General features: G+C 47.4%; 1 protein-coding gene across 3 annotated transcripts in view; it reads left to right on the forward strand.

Annotated features, from left to right (window-relative positions):
- Positions 1-2,028: 2,028 nt before the first annotated feature.
- The window catches only part of WIPI2 (WD repeat domain, phosphoinositide interacting 2), a 38,817-nt gene continuing 23,323 nt past the window's right edge, over positions 2,029-17,522 (forward strand). For 2 of the 3 annotated variants that reach the window (XM_039226060.1, XM_039226061.1), the window contains exons 1-2: positions 2,029-2,281; positions 8,909-8,991. In XM_039226060.1, coding sequence (XP_039081991.1) covers positions 2,208-2,281; positions 8,909-8,991 — 157 coding nt within the window. In that variant the 5' untranslated portion in view covers positions 2,029-2,207. The remainder of the gene's footprint in view (positions 2,282-8,908; positions 8,992-17,522) is intronic. The other variant, XM_039226062.1, reaches the window with a different exon arrangement.

Here is a 17,522-nt window from a genome sequence, read left to right on the forward strand (position 1 = left end):
AGTAAAAAAAATAAATTAAATAAATAAAATAAAAATTAGGAAGTAAAAAAACCACATTCATTCCTTTAAAAAATATGTATTGCAAGCCCATTCTGACCTCTCAGAAGAAGCCTACCTTCTTGACCTCTCTTGATGCTTTTTTTTTAAGTTTATTTATTTTTGAGAGAGAGAGAGAGCACAAGCGAGCTGGGGAGGGGGGGGAGAGAGAGAGAGAGAGAGAGAGAGAGAACCCCAAGCCCAAGCAAGGCTTGATCTCGCTAATGTGAGATCATGACCAGAGCTGAAACAAAGAGTCAGGCACTTAACCGACTGAGCCACCCAGCCCCGCCCCCCCCCCCCGGGCAGTTGTTCTTAATTTTGATGCAGATTAGTTAATGTTTTGTAGTCAGTACTTTCTTTTTTTTTTTTTTTTTTTTTATTTATTTCTAGGAGAGAGAGAGCCAGCGTGAGCAGGGGAGGGTCAGAGAGAGAGCGAGTCACAGACTGAAACAGGCTCCAGGCTCCGAGCTGGCAGTCAGCACAGAGCCCGACGCGGGGCTCGAACCCACGAACCGCGAGATCATGACCTAAGCGAAAGTCGGACGCTTAACCGACTAAGCCACCCAGGCGCCCCTGTAGTCAGTACTTTCTAAAGTACTTGTGTAGAAGACTTGATTTACTCCAACGTCATGAAGGCATTCTCCTATGTTTTCTTCTAGCAGCTTTATTGTTTTACCTTTCACATGTGCGTCTACAATCCTTTTCAAACTAGTTTTTGAGTTTGATTGAGGGATGAGAGCCAGCACCATTAATGGAAAAGACCCTTCTTTCCTCAATGATTTTCTTTTTTAAAAAATTTTTAATAGTTTTTATTCATTTTTGAGACAGAGAAAGACAGAGGATGAGCAGGGGAGGGGCAGAGAGAGAGAGGGAGACACAGGATCTGAAACAGGCTCCAGGTTCTGAGCTGTCAGCACAGAACCCGATGGGGGCCTCGAACCCACAAACCATGAGCTCATGACCTCACGGGCTGAAGTCGGACACTTAACCAACTGAGCCACCCAGGCGCCCCTCCTCAATGATTTTCAATGCAGTCTTGACTCTGGGCTAAACTTAACTTCCCTGCACACAGATTTAACTGTGCCATTCTCCTGCCTAAGTATTTTCAAAGGCAGCCCATTGTTTAAATGATGTTCAGGCTCCTGCTTGATGTATCTTCACAACACCCAGCTTGATCTGGCCACTTCCAGTTTCACAAGCCCAGTCAGTCTTGAGTCCACCACCCGACTCTAAGCTCAGACACACCGAGCAGAGCTTTCCCTGAACACACTCTCACCTGTGGACCTTTGCCAAACAGAATGCTTCCAGAGATTACTACTATTCAAACTTCAGATCTTACCTCCTCCAGGAAGCCTTCTCTGACTGCACATTCCGTTTCTTAAGTCTAGGTTGAGTGACCTCATTAGGTGCTCGCTTGTACTCCACCTTGTAATTGTGTTTTAGTGTCTAGCCCACTGTAATTTCTTTGAGGGGAGGGAGGTCTATTTAGTTTACATGGAAAGTTTCATAAATTTTATTGTCTATATATAAATGTAAGATGGAATCCTCCGCCATAGACCCAGAAAACGTGGGCCTTAGGGAAAGAATGGGGTTACGGTTCTCAGACTGAATACCTGGCAAATACGTTAATATCTCTGAGCCTCAGTTTTCAAATCCGTAAAATGGGAACGCAATAATCTCTACATAGGCCTGCCATAAGCATCAAATAAGACGCTGTACATAAATGCTTAGCACAAGGACACGCACACAGCGGACACGTTCAATATTGATAAAACGATGGGGATATACCAAATATTTACTTTTCCCTTGCGCATGTGCCGTCCTTGGTGCGACAGCTAGCCTTGCCTGGCGCGCCCCCGCGCGTCCCCACGCGTGCGCGTGTTCGACCGGAACCACAGCCACGGCCAGAGGTGAAGGGGCGGGACCTCCTCAATACGCCTGCGCCCTGAGAGGCCGTGTGCCGAGGAGGCGGGGCCGCGCAGGCGCGCAGGGCGTCCCGGCTCCGGAGCATAAACAAGAGCGGGCACGGGATGAGGCGGCGGTTGATCCCCCGGCAGCCAGCTGCGGCCAGCGAGGCGGCGAGCGGGGCCAGGCGCCGACCCTGAGCGCACCCGACTCGCCCTCCCGCGCACGAGCCCTCAGTCGGGCCCGCCCGCCGCGCGCCCACCATGAACCTGGCGAGTCAGAGCGGCGAGGCCGGCGCCGGCCAGCTGCTCTTCGCCAACTTCAACCAGGACAACACGTAAGGCCGGCCGGGGGTCGGGGCCCGAGGCCTGGGGCCGCGCGGGGGTCCGGGCCCGGGGCTGGGGTCGGGGCGGGCGGGGGCCCGAGATTCGGCCTGGAAGTTCGGGGTGGAGGCCGGGGCGGGCGGGGGCGTCCCCGGGGGGCGGGCCTGGAGCGTGAAGGGAGGGGAGGGGCGCTGTGCTGGAGCTGCGATCACTGGGCGGGGGAAGGGGATGGAGATGAGGAGGCCTTTCACCCACCGACCGATAGGTTGCTTTACCTTTTGGGACTTCCCTTCTTGCAAAGTTGGGGCAGAACTTTGTGCCTTGACCTGTTGTCTCAGCCACTTCTGGAGCGGTGAGCGTGGGTTTCATCCTCACATCCCGCCTACCCTTCTTACTTGGCCCTCCTCCCCCACTCTGGGTCCTTCCCCTTTGTCTCCTCATCATCCTAGGGCCCCTTTCCTTTCTTTCTTTCCCTTTCCTCTTGTCTCGCTGTTATTTTTTTAGGAAACTTTGATGTCCTGCCCGAGCAAGGAACAGAGTTAGCCATAATCCTGGTCTCTGATCTGGGGAGAAACTGAGTCAAGGGGGATGTGACAGAGTAATACCTGAGGAATCTTGGTACTTCAGGGAACGGGGCCATCCTTAGGGGAAGGGAGGCCCATTGATGCCAGCCCATGGATTTGGAACGCCGTTTGTCCAAATGCCTGTGGGTTTGAAGCTGACTCTTCAGAGGCTGCCTCGGTGACCTGTGAGGATAGTTGCTAGATGAAGTTTCTGGAGAAGGAAGGAGTTGTGGAAGGGAGAAGAGCCATCTTGGGAAGTGAGTAAGAGGAAGTGATGTAAGTGAGGAGGAATGGGTCATTGGCTTTATCATAAGTAGTTGGTCGAGTTGTTACTGGCTGAATGGAGTCAGCAAAGTAGAAAATGAGATTTTTTTTTTTTAATGAAGAGTTAATTGTGGGATGGCAAAGCATCAAGTCAGTGGCGTGCAGCGGGTACTCAGTAGCACCCTCCCTAATTGTGAGGTTAGTGCCGGTGGCCCCGGAGTGGGACTGCATTGAGGTTGGAAGGAAGCAGATCCCCTTTTCCCAAGTGCAGAGGAGGAAACTGAAGTTCACAAAAGTTCAGAGCTGTGCCTGGATCTTGGAGTGGGGGTGGGCCGAGTCTCTGCCACTGCCCTTCCCACTCTGCCACTGTCTTTTCTGCCTACAGGGTAGGATTTGGGGGACAGTGAATTTAGAAGTCATACCATAGAAGTCTTTAAAGACTAAAACTACCAAACACATAGTGTTCCATGTGGCTAAAAACCAGCACAACCAAAGATTGTGGGTAACCTGTTGCCGGTGGTTGTTGTGATTGGGAATAGACTGTTAAGTGAACCCAGGAAGCGAATAGAACATTTCAAACCCTGATTTGGTGTCTTAAGCCCTTAGTATTTTGAGATCAGTAAGAAAAGGTAGCTTTCTGGGTTTTTAGGTCTTGTATAAGTTAGAGAATTTCCAGAACATTTATCTTCTTTTCCAGTTTTTCACCATCATTTATCTTGAAAGGAAATCAAATATGAGAACATAGTCTCTTTGGCTATTATTTCAAATTACAGACGTAAGAGAAAATGTCAGTCTGGCTTGAAGTTAGACCTTTTCACACTTGGACATCATGTGCTTCCTCACTCCTCAGTGAGGCCTGATGTTCAGGAGACTGTGTCATAATTGGGACTTGCCAGAAACCTGGATATAGTATGAACATAAATTGTTAAGAAATTGTAAGATACGATTTAATCGTTGATTAAAATGACTGTAACTTGTCTTGAAGAAATAGACAAGTTTGTGAGGAAAGGCTGTACAGTTTACCCCTTTGCCTCCTTTACCCGTCTCCAGAATTTATTTTAATAGAGGAACACAGTTTTTCACAGGACAAAGGTTGTTGGTCTGGGATCCACATTCGCTGTGTTCAGTTAGAAAATCTGGAAGCCATTTCACTTAATAGAATACATGTATGTTACACAGTAATGCTTAACAAAAGAATATTCCTTGTATATCACACTTTCTGCCCTGCCTTTTTGTACTACACTATGGTTTCAAACATTGTGTTAATTTTTCTAGGATTCTTGTCCTAAAAGTATGACTAAGTTTTGTGTTTGTTTTTGTTTTTTTTACTATTTGTTTATTTTTTTAGCTAGAGCAGTGAGAGAGGCACCAAGAACAGCTGATGTCAGTCCCCTCTGCTATTAACTGGTTAGTTCCAATCTTAGTTTCTGAAAGTAAGTTTGAATGGTTTACTTTGGAGGAATTTTTGGCTTTTGAAATGGAAATTAACAAATTAGTAAGCCTATCACTTAAGTGGAAATGTGAACTAAATTCCTCCAGTGGATGCCACTCCGCTGGTGGGAAACCCGTGGTTTTTCAATGTCTGTTTGAAACTACTCTCCAAAAAGGGAAGGGAATAAAGGAAGGGACTCAATTCTCCGATTCTCCGGGTCTTCTGTTGATAGCATTGAAGTTGTTAGTGTCCAGAAAATTATGGAGACTGAGTTTCTTTTACATTTACAGTTCCTATTCTGGGAAGGTTACTTCTCTCCACTTTTATCTCATCAGTAAATCTGAGAGGCTTCGTTGTAGATGATTTTTAAGGATCCTTCAACTTTAAGGTTTTAGGCCATTTTGCCTGCTGAGTAGAGGGAGTGTTGGAAGAGGGCAGGACAGTCACCCAGGAGGATATTGTCCAATAGCAGTGACCCGTGGAGTGCAGACCAGTCAGCCATCAGGACTTGGTGTGACCCGTGGGACGGGCTCCGTGCAGGGAACTTAAGGTGACTCCCAAGTCTCTGGTTTGGGTCCACGGTGAACAGTGATTCCATTATGGGGGACTCAGTTTGGGGCAAAAGATGAATTCTGCTTTAGCTACTATTGACTTTTCAAGGCGTCAGGCTATCCAGGTGGAGGCCTTGGGTGGAAATGCGGGGAGCTGCGGGGAAGGCCGTGGCCGTGGCCGTGGCCTTGGCGCAGACTTACTAAGTAGGGCCCTAGGGTCTGCCAGGTCTCCTCAGGTTGTTTCCTTTTTATGGGTATGGACTGTTGGCACTTAACTCTAATCTAGTAAGATAATGGAAAGGGAAAGCCTTTCAGGACTAATTATTCATAAGAGTTCATTAAAGAAAAGAAAAACGAGTTAAGAAAAAGATCGGATTCTCACATTTTTTTTCGAGTGGAAATTCACTGTTTTTTAAATATTGAACAGTCATGTTCAGATTCAGTGATAGACTTGCAGTTAAAGATGGTAGATGAAACACAGGCATTTATTTTGGTTCCCCAAAACCCTGCTAAAATGTAGGAATAGGAGCCTACGAAATATCAAAAGATTTTTTTTAAGTTAATTTATTTATTGTGGGGTTGTGGGGGCAAGGAAGGAGCAGAGATTCCCAAGCAGGCTGTCAGCTCTGGCCTGACAAGGGGCTCCGTCTTATGAACCGTGAGATCATGACCTGAGCCAAGATCAAGAGTTGGCCTGTCACTCAACTGACTAGGCCACCTAGGTACCACTCAAAAGATACTTTAAAAGACTGAAACCTATAGGATACGGAGAATGAGGAAGGAGTCACTAGCAACAACATTTTAGAAGCTAGCAGGTAGTACAGGAAAGTGGATCCCGGATTGCTGGTGGAGAAAGCAGAGAACCAACCTGGTTTAAACTGCAGAATCCCCAGAAGGCTTGGGACTGGCAGCCTGGGGAAGCTCTAGCAGTGGAATGAAGAGGGATGTGATGAAAATAAAGAGAATTGGCTTGAGCGCGTTTCAGGAGGCTCACTCTCTCATCCTGGAAAAGGCCTAAGGCCTCAGAGAGCAGTCTCTGGATTTTGACCCCAGGCACAATTGAAGGCAGGGCTTTGGGAGTGATACATGGGATTGAGTAAATCCATCCTTTTTTTCTGTGATAGTAAGCTGGTTTTTTCCCTTTGGCAATAAAAGATCTCCTTGTATTATCTTTAAAAAAAACCAAAAAACCCCGCAAAAACATTTGTTGAGGGATAAGATTATTTACTAAGGGAATTTCAAACTTACCTGTTACTGTGCCTCTCCCATTAATATGTCTGCCATTGTATGGTCAGGGAAATCATGAGAAATTGCTGAAAACAGGATCAGTCCCAAAGAGCGATGTAGGAATCTGATCAATTGGTGTTACCGCCCTTCAAAAACATCTACTTTTATTGGTATATACTCATGCTATGCCCTGTGTATATATATATAGCAAAAACTAATTGAAATATTTTTGCTTGTATTTCTTAATGATGGAGGCGCACAGCAGTTTTATAAACCATGCAATTAAAATTGTAGCTAAGGTATTTAATATCCTAAAGCAGTTTCTGAATATTTGTAAGAACATCCAAGTGCTGATGTTTGATCATCAAAGGCCAGGGTTTATTTTTTAAAATTTTTAATGTTTTTTTATTTATTTCTGAGAGAGAGACAGTGTGAGCAGGGGAGGGTCAGAGAGAGAGGGAGACACAGAATCTGAAACAGGCTCCAGGCTCTGAGCTAGCTGTCAGCACAGAGCCCGACGCGGGGCTCCAACCCACGAACTGTGAGACCATGACCTGAGCCGAAGTCGACACTTAACCAACTGAGCCACCCAGGTACCCCTTTCAAAGGCCAGTTTTAACAGATTCTTTTGTTTGGAGCATAGCCTCAAAATCTAGTTTCTCATTAACTAGTTAAAGCTCATTAATTTTGCCCATGGAAGAAGCCGTCTCTAAGCTCATTTTCTATAGGATGCCAGTAAGCTTGGTGATTTGGTTTCTAAGTCAACAAATTAGAAAGGGAGAGGAGCTGGTAATCCTGGGGAGAGGGTCACAAGGAAGTGACACCTCTCTGCAAAAAAATAGATAGAAAATATTTTTAGCATCTCAGCACTACAGTCTGGCCATTTGCAGTCAGTGCACAAAACCCTCATCTCCTTGGCGGGGTCTGAGAGGATCACTGTATTGAAATAGTATAGTAAGTTTAATGATCAGTCCCATAGGAGTCTAGGAAAATGTTAAGAATTTCCCACCCCCTTGTGATAGGAGTACAGCATATAATACAAGAATAACTTTTTCAGTTTTTAATCAGAAATTGAAAGAACCTATCGGTGGTTAAAATAGTGACCATTAGTTATCTGGAAAACATTTCCCAAAAGTGGTAGATGGCTGAGATTTTTGTCTTATTTTTAGTTGTCCTAGATATTGTATATTTTTGTTGGCTCCTTTATTGTTTTTCAAATTATTTACAGGTAACAATATCTAATTATTTAATTGATATCATTAACTTATTTTTGCCAAAAAAAATGGTAGAAAAAGCTTTGCTTTTTTTTCCTCCTTTTTTAGTTTATTTATATATTTTGGGGGCGGGGCAGGCAGAGAGAGAGACTCCCAGGCAGGCTCCACACTGTCAGCACCGAGCCCAACACGGGACTCGATCTCCTGAACCGTGAGATCATGACCTGAGCCGAAATCAAGAGTCAGACGCTTAACCGACTGAGCCCCCCAGGCGCCCCAAAGAGTTTTGCTTTTGTTTATACTTCTAAGATGAACCAGTCACAACTTAACAATGGCATAGTGCTTACAGCAGCTCCGTTCTTGGAATATATTTCTTCTACGTATGAGTGAAAGAAGGGTTGGAAATCTCAGTTTCTCACAGATGAAGTGGCCCTTGAAGTAGCCCTGCTTTATCCTGGTGTGCAGATAACGCTGGGCAACGTTGGTGCTCGCTGTTTCTGGCCTTCGGCTGTGTCTCCTGCCTCCACGTGTCTGCATATTCTCCCAGACAGACATCGGATTCAGAGCCGTCCAGTAGCTGCTTCCTCCTATGCCCCACACTTCCTGCTCTATTTGCTCGTCCTGTTTCTCGGACCTGGGCTTCCTTCTGTTCCCCCCGGCCCCCTGTGGTCAGTCACTTTCTGGAGAGTAGTAATCTTCTGGTGAGGCACTGCTTCCCTCAGTGACCCACCGCACCTGTACGGGGTGTGGGGCGGCCTGGGGAGCCCATGAGCTCCCTTCAGGCCTCTTGGCGAAAGCCGTGATTTTGGCCTTGGGTGTGAGTGGCTTTACTTTCTCCTTGTAGGTCACCTGTGGAGTCTTCTGATGTCAGCTTCTAAGTTAGCTTTTCATCCTGTTTTGTTTCCACCCCGCTGCCCAGCTATAGTTTAACATAGGTGATGGGACTGCGTGTACTGTGGCCTTGTCAGAGGCAGATGGATGTCCCTGTCACCGTCGTAAATGTCCATTTCAACTTTGGAGCATCCACCTCCTTTGCTTTTGGACTCACATATGTATCGATCACCTGAGAAGCCCCACTTTGTTTTGGGGGGGTCATTCATTAAGGGCCGATTATTTCCATTTATTTGTCACAGTTATCTTTAAGGTTCTGTAGGCCTTCGGTAAGAATAAGGTCTATGTTTTATTAACCTTCACCTTTTCCTGGCTGCAAGGGCCACATCTTGCTCTGCCCCTTGCCTCTTTTCTGCCCAGCCCCTGCTCACAAAATGTGAAATTACTGGTGCTAATTTATAGTAGAGACGGTGGTTACTATTTGGTGACGTGGAGCTAGTTTTTGCATTATCACTGTCTGCACGTATCAGCTCTTATTTCTGATTTGGCTTTTTTGCAGGTCCCTAGCTGTTGGTAGTAAGTCCGGTTATAGATTTTTCTCCCTTTCTTCTGTGGATAAGCTGGAACAGATCTATGAATGCAGTAAGTGCTTGCTTTATTTTTCCCCCTTCTTTTTAAAAAAAAAAAAAAAACCCAGACAAATTATACTTGATTTGGAATGCGTTCTCAAACTCTAACACTGTGACTAAAGTCCAGACACCCCTTGACCAGTACTCTTCCTTGACCTTGGTCTTCCTGGGGCGACAGCTGTGAACGGGTGGTACGTGTGCTCCAAGGTCAGTGTGTTTGCGTGTTTATAAATGTACCTGTGGAAACACCTGCTCCATGGGTTGTCTTTTTCAATACATGATATCGTGTTGTGTGTAGTATTCTGTAATTTCTCTCCATTTTAAATGCAATTTAAACCATTTATCTTTCTGTTACAAACAGCTTCCGGAAAACTGAAAACTTCAGCCCCTGTAGGATTGGTTTATTTTCTTCAGTTGGCATTTTTTGGCATTCGAGTGGCCTACATGTCAGAGAAACATGGACTTATGGAAGGGTCATAAAGAGCCTTGACTTCTTGCTCAGTCACTTGTTTGTGACTTGAGATAGATTGCTTCATCTTGGATCTCAGTTTCTTTGGTTTTTGTGTATGTGTGTGTGTGTGTGTGTGTGTTTGTATGTGTGTGTGTGCAGTAGGACTTGCTGTGTAAACGGTAGGTACAGAGCCCTCCTCCCCAGAGAGAATATGGTAGAAAGCTAAGGGCTCGTCCTACATACGTAACTTGTTTTCTGTACAGGTGTGTAGTTTTTTTTGTTTTTTTTTTTTATTTTATTTATTTCTAGGAGAGAGAGAGAGAGAGACAGCGTGAGCAGGGGAGGGTCAGAGAGAGAGGGAGTCACAGACTGAAACGGGCTCCAGGCTCTGAGCTGGCAGTCAGCACAGAGCCCGACGTGGGGCTCGAACCCATGAACCGCGAGATCATGACCTAAGCGAAAGTCGGACGCTTAACCGACTAAGCCACCCAGGCGCCCCAAGGTGTGTAGTTTTTTAAATGGAGGTGATCATAGATATCATAATACAGATCCCACATACCTTTCTCCCAGGTTCACCCAGTGCTAACGTTTTGCAAAACCGCAGTGGAAAACCACATCCAGGAGAGCAAAGCTGATCACTCCCGATCAGGTGTCACCAGTTTTACCTGTATGCGGCTGTGTTCTCCTGAATTCTGTATGGTCTGTTAACACCCTTGCAGGTTTCTGAGTCTGCCGCGCAAGGCCAAGGTGCCAGTCGGTTCCAGCACCGCAGGGTCCTTCCTGTTTTGCCCTTTTATAACCACACCTGACTCTGCCTTGCAGCCTGAATCCTGGTAACCATTCATCTGCCCAAAATATGTAATTGCAAGTGTGTAACCTTTAGGGACTGGTTTTTTGTTGTTGTTGTTTTTTACTCACATCATTGCTTGGAAATTTGTCCAAGCTCTTGCCTGTGTCGAGGTGTGGATGGGGCCCAGCTTATCACCAGGCACCTGTTAGAGGGCGTCAGGGCTGATTCCAGGCTTTGGCTGTTATTAACAGATAGAACTGCTATGAACAGTCATATATGGAGGCCTGTGTGGACATAAGTTCTTATCTTCCCGGAATGAATGTCTAAGAATATAATTGTCAGGTCATCTGGTAGAGACACCCCCCCCCCTTTTTTTTATTATCTTAAGAGACTGCCAAGTATTTTCCAGGCGGCTGAACCATCCTGCATGCCCACCAGTGGCGTCTGAAGAATCCAGGTCCCCTGTGCCGGTGTGTGGCGTTAACCGCCTGGGTCCACGCGAGCAGTGTTGCCTCGTTGCGATTCTGATCAGCGTTTCCCTAACGGCTGATGATGAGCATCTTCCGTGGGCTTACTCGCCATGTGCATATCTCTTCAGCAAAATGTCCGCGTTTTTGCCCACGTTCTAATAGGCAGATTTGGGGTTTTTAATGTTACGTTTTCAGAGTTCTTTAAATATTCCGCGTACTGGCCATTTGTCAGATAACTGGTTTGTAATTATTTTCTCCGTGTGTAATGAGCAGCCCTGACACCTGCCTGGCCTCAGTTAAGAAACTTTGCTGAGAGTTAGGGGTTCCATACTCACGACATATGTGTGACAGGTAACCCGGGAGCTCGGATTTGGGGAGAGCTTTAATACATGCTATTTCAGTCGCCTGTGTGATGAGCTGGGCCCTGTGGGGAATCCACTCCACCTCCTGAACGGCGTCTGTGCCTCCTTCCAGGGTGACTGGCCCCGTGCTGCCAGCTTCGCTCCCTCCGGCCTGTGCGTTCCACTGGGCGATTCTCCTGCACCTTCTGGACCTCTGGGGGGGGAGGGGGTTAGGCCCCTCTGTGTTTGCGGGGGGCCTGCTCTGCCCTCCTGCCCTGCCCATGGCCATGCACTGTCAGTCCCTGCTCCCCTGCCTCTTGCACTGAAATGGAGGAAGACCGAGAACAAGCAAATATATTTGTGCCCAGTATTAGGCCAGGGACAGTGACCAGCACAGACACAGACCCACCCCCACCTCTGCTAACTTAAGATGGAGACATCGGGGAAAACAGCATTTCTCCTGCTGGTTACTTGATAGGAGTTCCGTGGTCTGCCCGGAGGTCAGGCTTCTGTGGCCCCTCCCAGGCTGCGGCCTCCTCTGGCAGGTGGGCCTTCGGGTGCCCCCTCCCCTCCATCGGAAGGGCTGTCCTGCCTCCCACTGGCAAGTCCCTTGTTTGTCACTGCCCTGAAGCAGCCAGGTCCTTCCAGGGGAGGCAGCCGGCGTCCCTGACCCCATGCTTCCTGCAGGCTGCCTCAGGTGTTCGTCGTCCTTTGTCCTAAGCCTTGGCTTGCCGATGCTAAATCTTCCTTCCAGAAAGCTTTTCTTCCTAGTACGGAGCTGGAGGATATGATGTGGGTGATAAGGTAGCTGTGAACTAGTGTGCTTGCTTACCTCGAGGGGGGCCAGGAATTCTCACATCTCCAGACGTCCACCTCTCCACGGCCCACACAGGATTGTTCCCGGTAGGAGATTCTTCAGAGAAGGGCAGTCCACATCTGGATTCCACCAGGCCTTTATGAATGACTGAAACATGTACCGGGAGCCTGAGTTGTGCTATGACATGGCTGCTGTCATGAGTAGGGTCATCTGCTTTGAAGTCCGCAGAATCCCCGGCCCCCGGCATTTGGAGACCCAGTGCTTAGACAGGGGGTAAGAATTCCAAAACCTGGTCTTCACATCTCCTCAAATTGAATGTTTCATGGCTAACCTGATTCCTTGAAGTTTATTTACCGTTTTTTGGGTGCCTCGTTTTTAAAGGTTTTTTTGGTGGAACAAAATGTGATGTTTTGATAATATTGTGCAAAGAGTGAGTATTTACTGCCCAACACGGGGAGGTGGAACAGAGGCTCCTTTTTTGTTCTTAGTGAACTTGGACCCTTAAAAATAGATGATGAAATGGACAAAGAATTTTTGAAAGGTTAATACTTTAAACTGGAAGTGATTGAATTCTTTCGTTCCTGGAGCCTTCTCTATCTTTCCCCTCTCACATACACTTTTATGGAGTAGATAAAAGAATGTCCCTTCAAAAACAGGTTAAGTACCGAACCAAGATTGTTTTCTGGAGTTCTACAAATAGACCCAGAGCAAAGCATACACTTGATGCCTCGCCTCGCTGTTCGGTGCAGGCCCAGTATTGGCCTTTCCCTCATGATCTTAAGCATGCATCACGAGCTCAGACCTTTGCTCTTGGTCACTGTTGCTGTTACAGAAAGAATGAGCCAGAACTGGTCTTGGGAAGAACAAGATGCACAGCTGCTTGGTGTTTATTTAAAGAACAACAACAAAAAACTTTTTGCCCAGAATCATGGGGGATTTTTTTCCTCTCTGTATTGTTGTCATTTCTAGGGTTGCAGGGATGCCCGTGTGTCCTTTGCCCGCTGTCCCTGCGTGCCTATTTGTTTTGTCCTCCTCTTTCTCTCTGTGTCCTTTGTGTGTGTGAAAATACATGATGTGCACGTATGTGGTCTCCCTTCCCTGAAATACTATTGCAACAGAACCCTCCCCCAGTAGGCAGAATAAATGAAGGGCACACAATTGTTTTTGGTAGACTGTCACTTCGGTTGGGAGGAAACGTTGGCCCCCCCCTTGCGTTCTACATCATGCGCGTCTGCATTTTTAAGTTTCTGCGCTAGGGAAACATCCGTCAGGAAGCACTTGGTTGTGAAGTCGAACATCAGCGGACTTCTGCAGAAGGGACCAGTGCCCGTTTCAACACCCGCCGCGGCTCCACAGACCGCGAGCGCTGTTCGCCAGGAAGCCAGTCCTCACGGACTTCTTGGCACCCTCTGTGTCCTGCGGGTTGAGAAGTGGCACTTTTGGAGATTGTCCTGACTTGACAGACTGCCCTGGTTCAAGGGTTGATTTCAGTGAGCCAAATAGCTTTGGATCTTTAGGGGAGAAGCCCGGTAGCCTCTCTGCCTAAATCTGCTGTGGTGAAGATTGGGCACTTGCCTCTCCTTAGAGCCACAGGCATCCTACCGACACGCCTCGTTCACACGTGTATTATGTCTCTTGTTTCTTGGTTATTTTTTCCCTTAGTGCTTTAGAGGTTTGTTCATTGTTGGCTCCAAGTCAGGCCAGTAGAACCAAACGGCCTTCTTTCAGAGAGCAAGAGTACGCACCTGCAGGAGAGGGGCAGAGGGAGGGAGAATCGCAGGCAGGCTCCATGCTGGGCATGGAGCTGGACAAGGTGCTCCATCCTGTGACCCTGGGATCATGACCTGAAAGGAAGTCAAGAGTCAGAACGCTTAACTAACTGAGCCACCCAGGCGCCCCCTAGCGTTCTGTTTTATTTTCTTTTTAAAAATTTTTTAACGTTTTATTTATTTCTGAGAGAGAAGGAGAGACAGCATGAGCAGGGGAGGAGCAGAGAGAGAGGGAGACAAAGGATGTGAAACAGGCTGCAGGCTCTGAGCTGGCTGTCAGCACAGAGCCCGACACGGGGCTCGAACCCACGAACCGTGAGACGATGACCCGAGCCTAAGTCAGACGCTCAACTGACTGAGCCACCCAGGTGCCCCATTTAACGTTCTTTTTTAAATCAGTGCTAATTTGTGGGGCGCCTCTGTCTCCCTCTCTCTCTACCCCTCCACTGCTCACACTCTGTCTCTCAAAAAATAAACATTAAGGAAAAAAATCAAGTAATTCGTTTCTTAAATTTTGGATAGACCATCTCTAGGGAGAACATTTGTCAGAAACTGTGGCCAAGGCCGCCTAGACTGGTCCTGGAGAGCAAAGCTTTCCGTGGCACTTAAGGTCACCAAGGTTTACGTTCACCCTTTCTCAGCAGTGGCTCAAGTGCTCGTCGGCACCATTGTCTCCTTCACAGGCCACTTCCGATAATTACAGATGTTCGGCTGCATTTGGCCTTGTTTCTCTTGCTTTTTGTTCGGTCACGGGGCCCTGTAATGGACTCAACGCACATGCGCTGTGCTTTCATGGAGGGCCGGGCTGATGGACTTGAGTTTGCCGGGAGGTGACCGCGCTGGGCGCATCTTGCCATGTTTAGATGTGCTCTCAGGAGTGCAATGTCGTGTGAAAATGGGAAGGAGCTTCTTGAAACCGCCCAGCAGCCCAGCAGAAAATTAACAGACCTGACCCAGCCGGTGGGCCGTGAAGACTGGTGGCTGCGTTCCCGACGAGACACAGGCGCTGGGTGCTGCGGATGGCAAGGAGCTCTGCAGCAGGTCCTTTGGGCTTGTTGCTGCTCCCTGCGTGGTGCCAGAGACGCGGCAGCGGCAGGGCGGCCTGGGGCATCTGCCCTTGCCGCGGGGCCCGGGCCATTTCCTAACTCCCAGCTCCTTCGGAAGTCTGGCGAGCATTGTGGCGGTTTCCCCCGGGAAAACCCAGTTAGTCTGTGTAGGATTTGGTGGTGTGAGAGACCCTGAGGTCCGCGTGAGGGCTCCGGGATCCAGGGCATCCGGGTCTCCGGGAAGACCCCTCCTCAGAAGCTCCACCTGACAGCTGGCGGCTGCCCTCTGTCCCTGCTGCCCTACCCTTCTGCCACCGGCTGGTAACCTGTGAGCCGGAATTGCAGCCTGCCGGCCACCTGTGTGCTTCAACCGTTCCGTGAGATGTAACGTATGTGCCTCAAGAATCACTGGTTTAAAGTGTACAAGTCAGTGGGTTTTCGTATGTTTGCTAAGTTGTGCAACCTACTGTAATCGAATTGTAAAACATTTTTGTCCCCCGAAGAAACCCTGAGTCCATTAGCAGTCACTGCCCAGGCCCCCTAGCCCCGGGGTAGCCACTAATCTACTCTCTGTCTCTGCACGTTGGCGGCTCTGAATATTTCAGATAAATAGCATCAGATGCCACTGGCTTCTTTGACTTAGAATGTTTTCAGAGTTCATCCGTGTGGCAGCAATGCCGGCACTTCATTTCTTCTTGCTCAACCGCGTTCCTTGACATGGACACAGCGTGTTTTGTTGGAGGCTTGGGTCGTGTTCCTCCGTTTTGGCTTCTGCAAATAGTGCTGCTGTGGACCTCGGTGTATAGGTGGTTGTGTGGACATGGTTCCACTTTTCTCGAGTAGGCCATTGCCTGCGGGAGTGGAACTGCTGAGTGGGTGAGCCCCTTGGTCGCACTGGTGAGTTAGGGTATCCAGTAAGTTCTCAGAGTCGGGAAAGTAGACTGGACAGGAAAACATTTTAAAGGGGTAGATATTGCCAAGTTGCCCTTAAGAAAGGTAGTACTGAGGCACCTGGGTGGTTCAGTCCTGTAAGCGTCCAGCTTCGGCTCAGGTCATGATCTTGCGGTTCATGAGTTTGAGCCCCACGTCTGGCTCTGGGCTGACAGCACAGTGCCTGTATGGGATCCTCTGTCTCTGTCTCCCCTCATCCCACCCCCTCTCAGAAATAAGTAAATAAACTGAATTTTTTTTTTCCATTCAAAATAGCTTTCCGGCTTCCCACCACAACCCCACTGAAAATAAAGATTAAAATCATACCTGCATTTTTTTTCTTTCTTAAAATTCCAAAAGCAATCCCAAGCTTGTAGTTGGTGGGAGAAATAAGCAAACAGCCTGACACAGTAGCCGCTCACTCCTCCTCGTGCGTTCAGGCAAAGGCACAGCACACCCTGTGTGGTGCCCACCACTTTGTTAATGGAAAGCTTAAACACAGATAACTTGGGAGTATTTTGCAACTGCACCTGTGTGGCCACCACGTGGAGTCTGTTAACCCTGTGCTGTGTTCGTGCTGTCACACATCTCGCCATCGATCCACCTACCTTCTTGTGTGCCTTTCAAGGCACATTTCAGGCATCAGTACGTACTTCCTTAGGTACTTAAGCATGAATGTTACCAACTAGAGTCCACTGGTTTTGGTCTTTTATTTTGAGACAATATTTACACACAGTGAGTGTATAAATCTGAAGTGAACTTTCTGTTCTCTGTTTTGACAAATTGTACATCTCCTATCAAGGTTGACCATCTCTCCAGGAAGTTCCCTCTTAACTCTTCCTCCCCGCTCCAGTCCATTCCGGCTCCCTTTCACCCTCTGAGAGGTGAGCAGTGTTCCGGAGGTTTCTCCTGTACATTAGACTTGCTTGTAATTGAATGTTGCGTGAATGTAGCACATGCTTCCGCTAAAGTTTCTGATCCTCGGTGTCACGTTCCTGAGGTTCATCCGTACGGTTTCCCGTCTCTGTTGCCCAGTATGTAAATATGTGAATTTCTTCATTCTTTCATTGATGAACATCACATTTTCCCCAGATTTTAGCTTCTATGAATATAGTTGTTACTGATATTTTTGTACACATCCTTTTGTGAACATACGTTTTCATTTATCTTAAGGAAATAGGGGTGGAAAGTGTGGTTTGTTTTATGAGAAACTACCAGAGTCTCCTACAAGGCTGTCCCATTTTGTGTCCCGCCCCCTACCCTCCCCAGCAGTGCTCTGAGAGTCTGGTGGCTCCACATCCTCACCACCCTGCTGATGTGCCGTGAGATCTTGTTGTGGTTTTCATCTGAATTTTCATAACTAATGACGTTGGACACTTGTATGCCCTTGTTGGCTGTTTGCATCTTTTTTTCTAAGTTTATTTTATTTTATTATTTGAGAGAGACAGAGACAGTGCAAACGGGGAAGGGGCAGAGAGAGAGAGAGGGAGAGAGAATTCCTAGCAGGCTATGCACTGTTAGCGCAGAGCCCGACACAGTACTCAAACTCAGAAAGCTGTGAGATCATGACCTGAGCCAAAATCAAGAGTCGGACACTTACCTCACTGAGCCACCCTGATGCCCCGACTGAGAGAAACTGGTGCTCTGGCCATTTGCTTATCTTTTGTGAAATGTCTGCTCAGGTATTTTGTCCCTTTGCAAATTGCATTGTCTGTCTTTTGATCATTGTGTTGTCAGAGTTCTTAAATATTCTGGATACCAGTCCTTTATCAGACCTCTTTGATGAATTTTTTTTCTCAGTCTATGGCTTGTTTTGTCTTTTGAGCAAATATTTTGAATTTTGGTAAGATCTGATTTATCCTTTTTTTTTTCATTTATGATTTTTGTTTTCTGTGTCCTTTCTGAACAGATTTTGGCTACCATCAGGTCA

This window comes from Hyaena hyaena, unplaced genomic scaffold, assembly GCF_003009895.1.
Source record: "Hyaena hyaena isolate Hyena2069 unplaced genomic scaffold, ASM300989v1 scaffold_20, whole genome shotgun sequence".
Classification (NCBI taxonomy): Eukaryota; Metazoa; Chordata; class Mammalia; order Carnivora; family Hyaenidae; genus Hyaena; species Hyaena hyaena.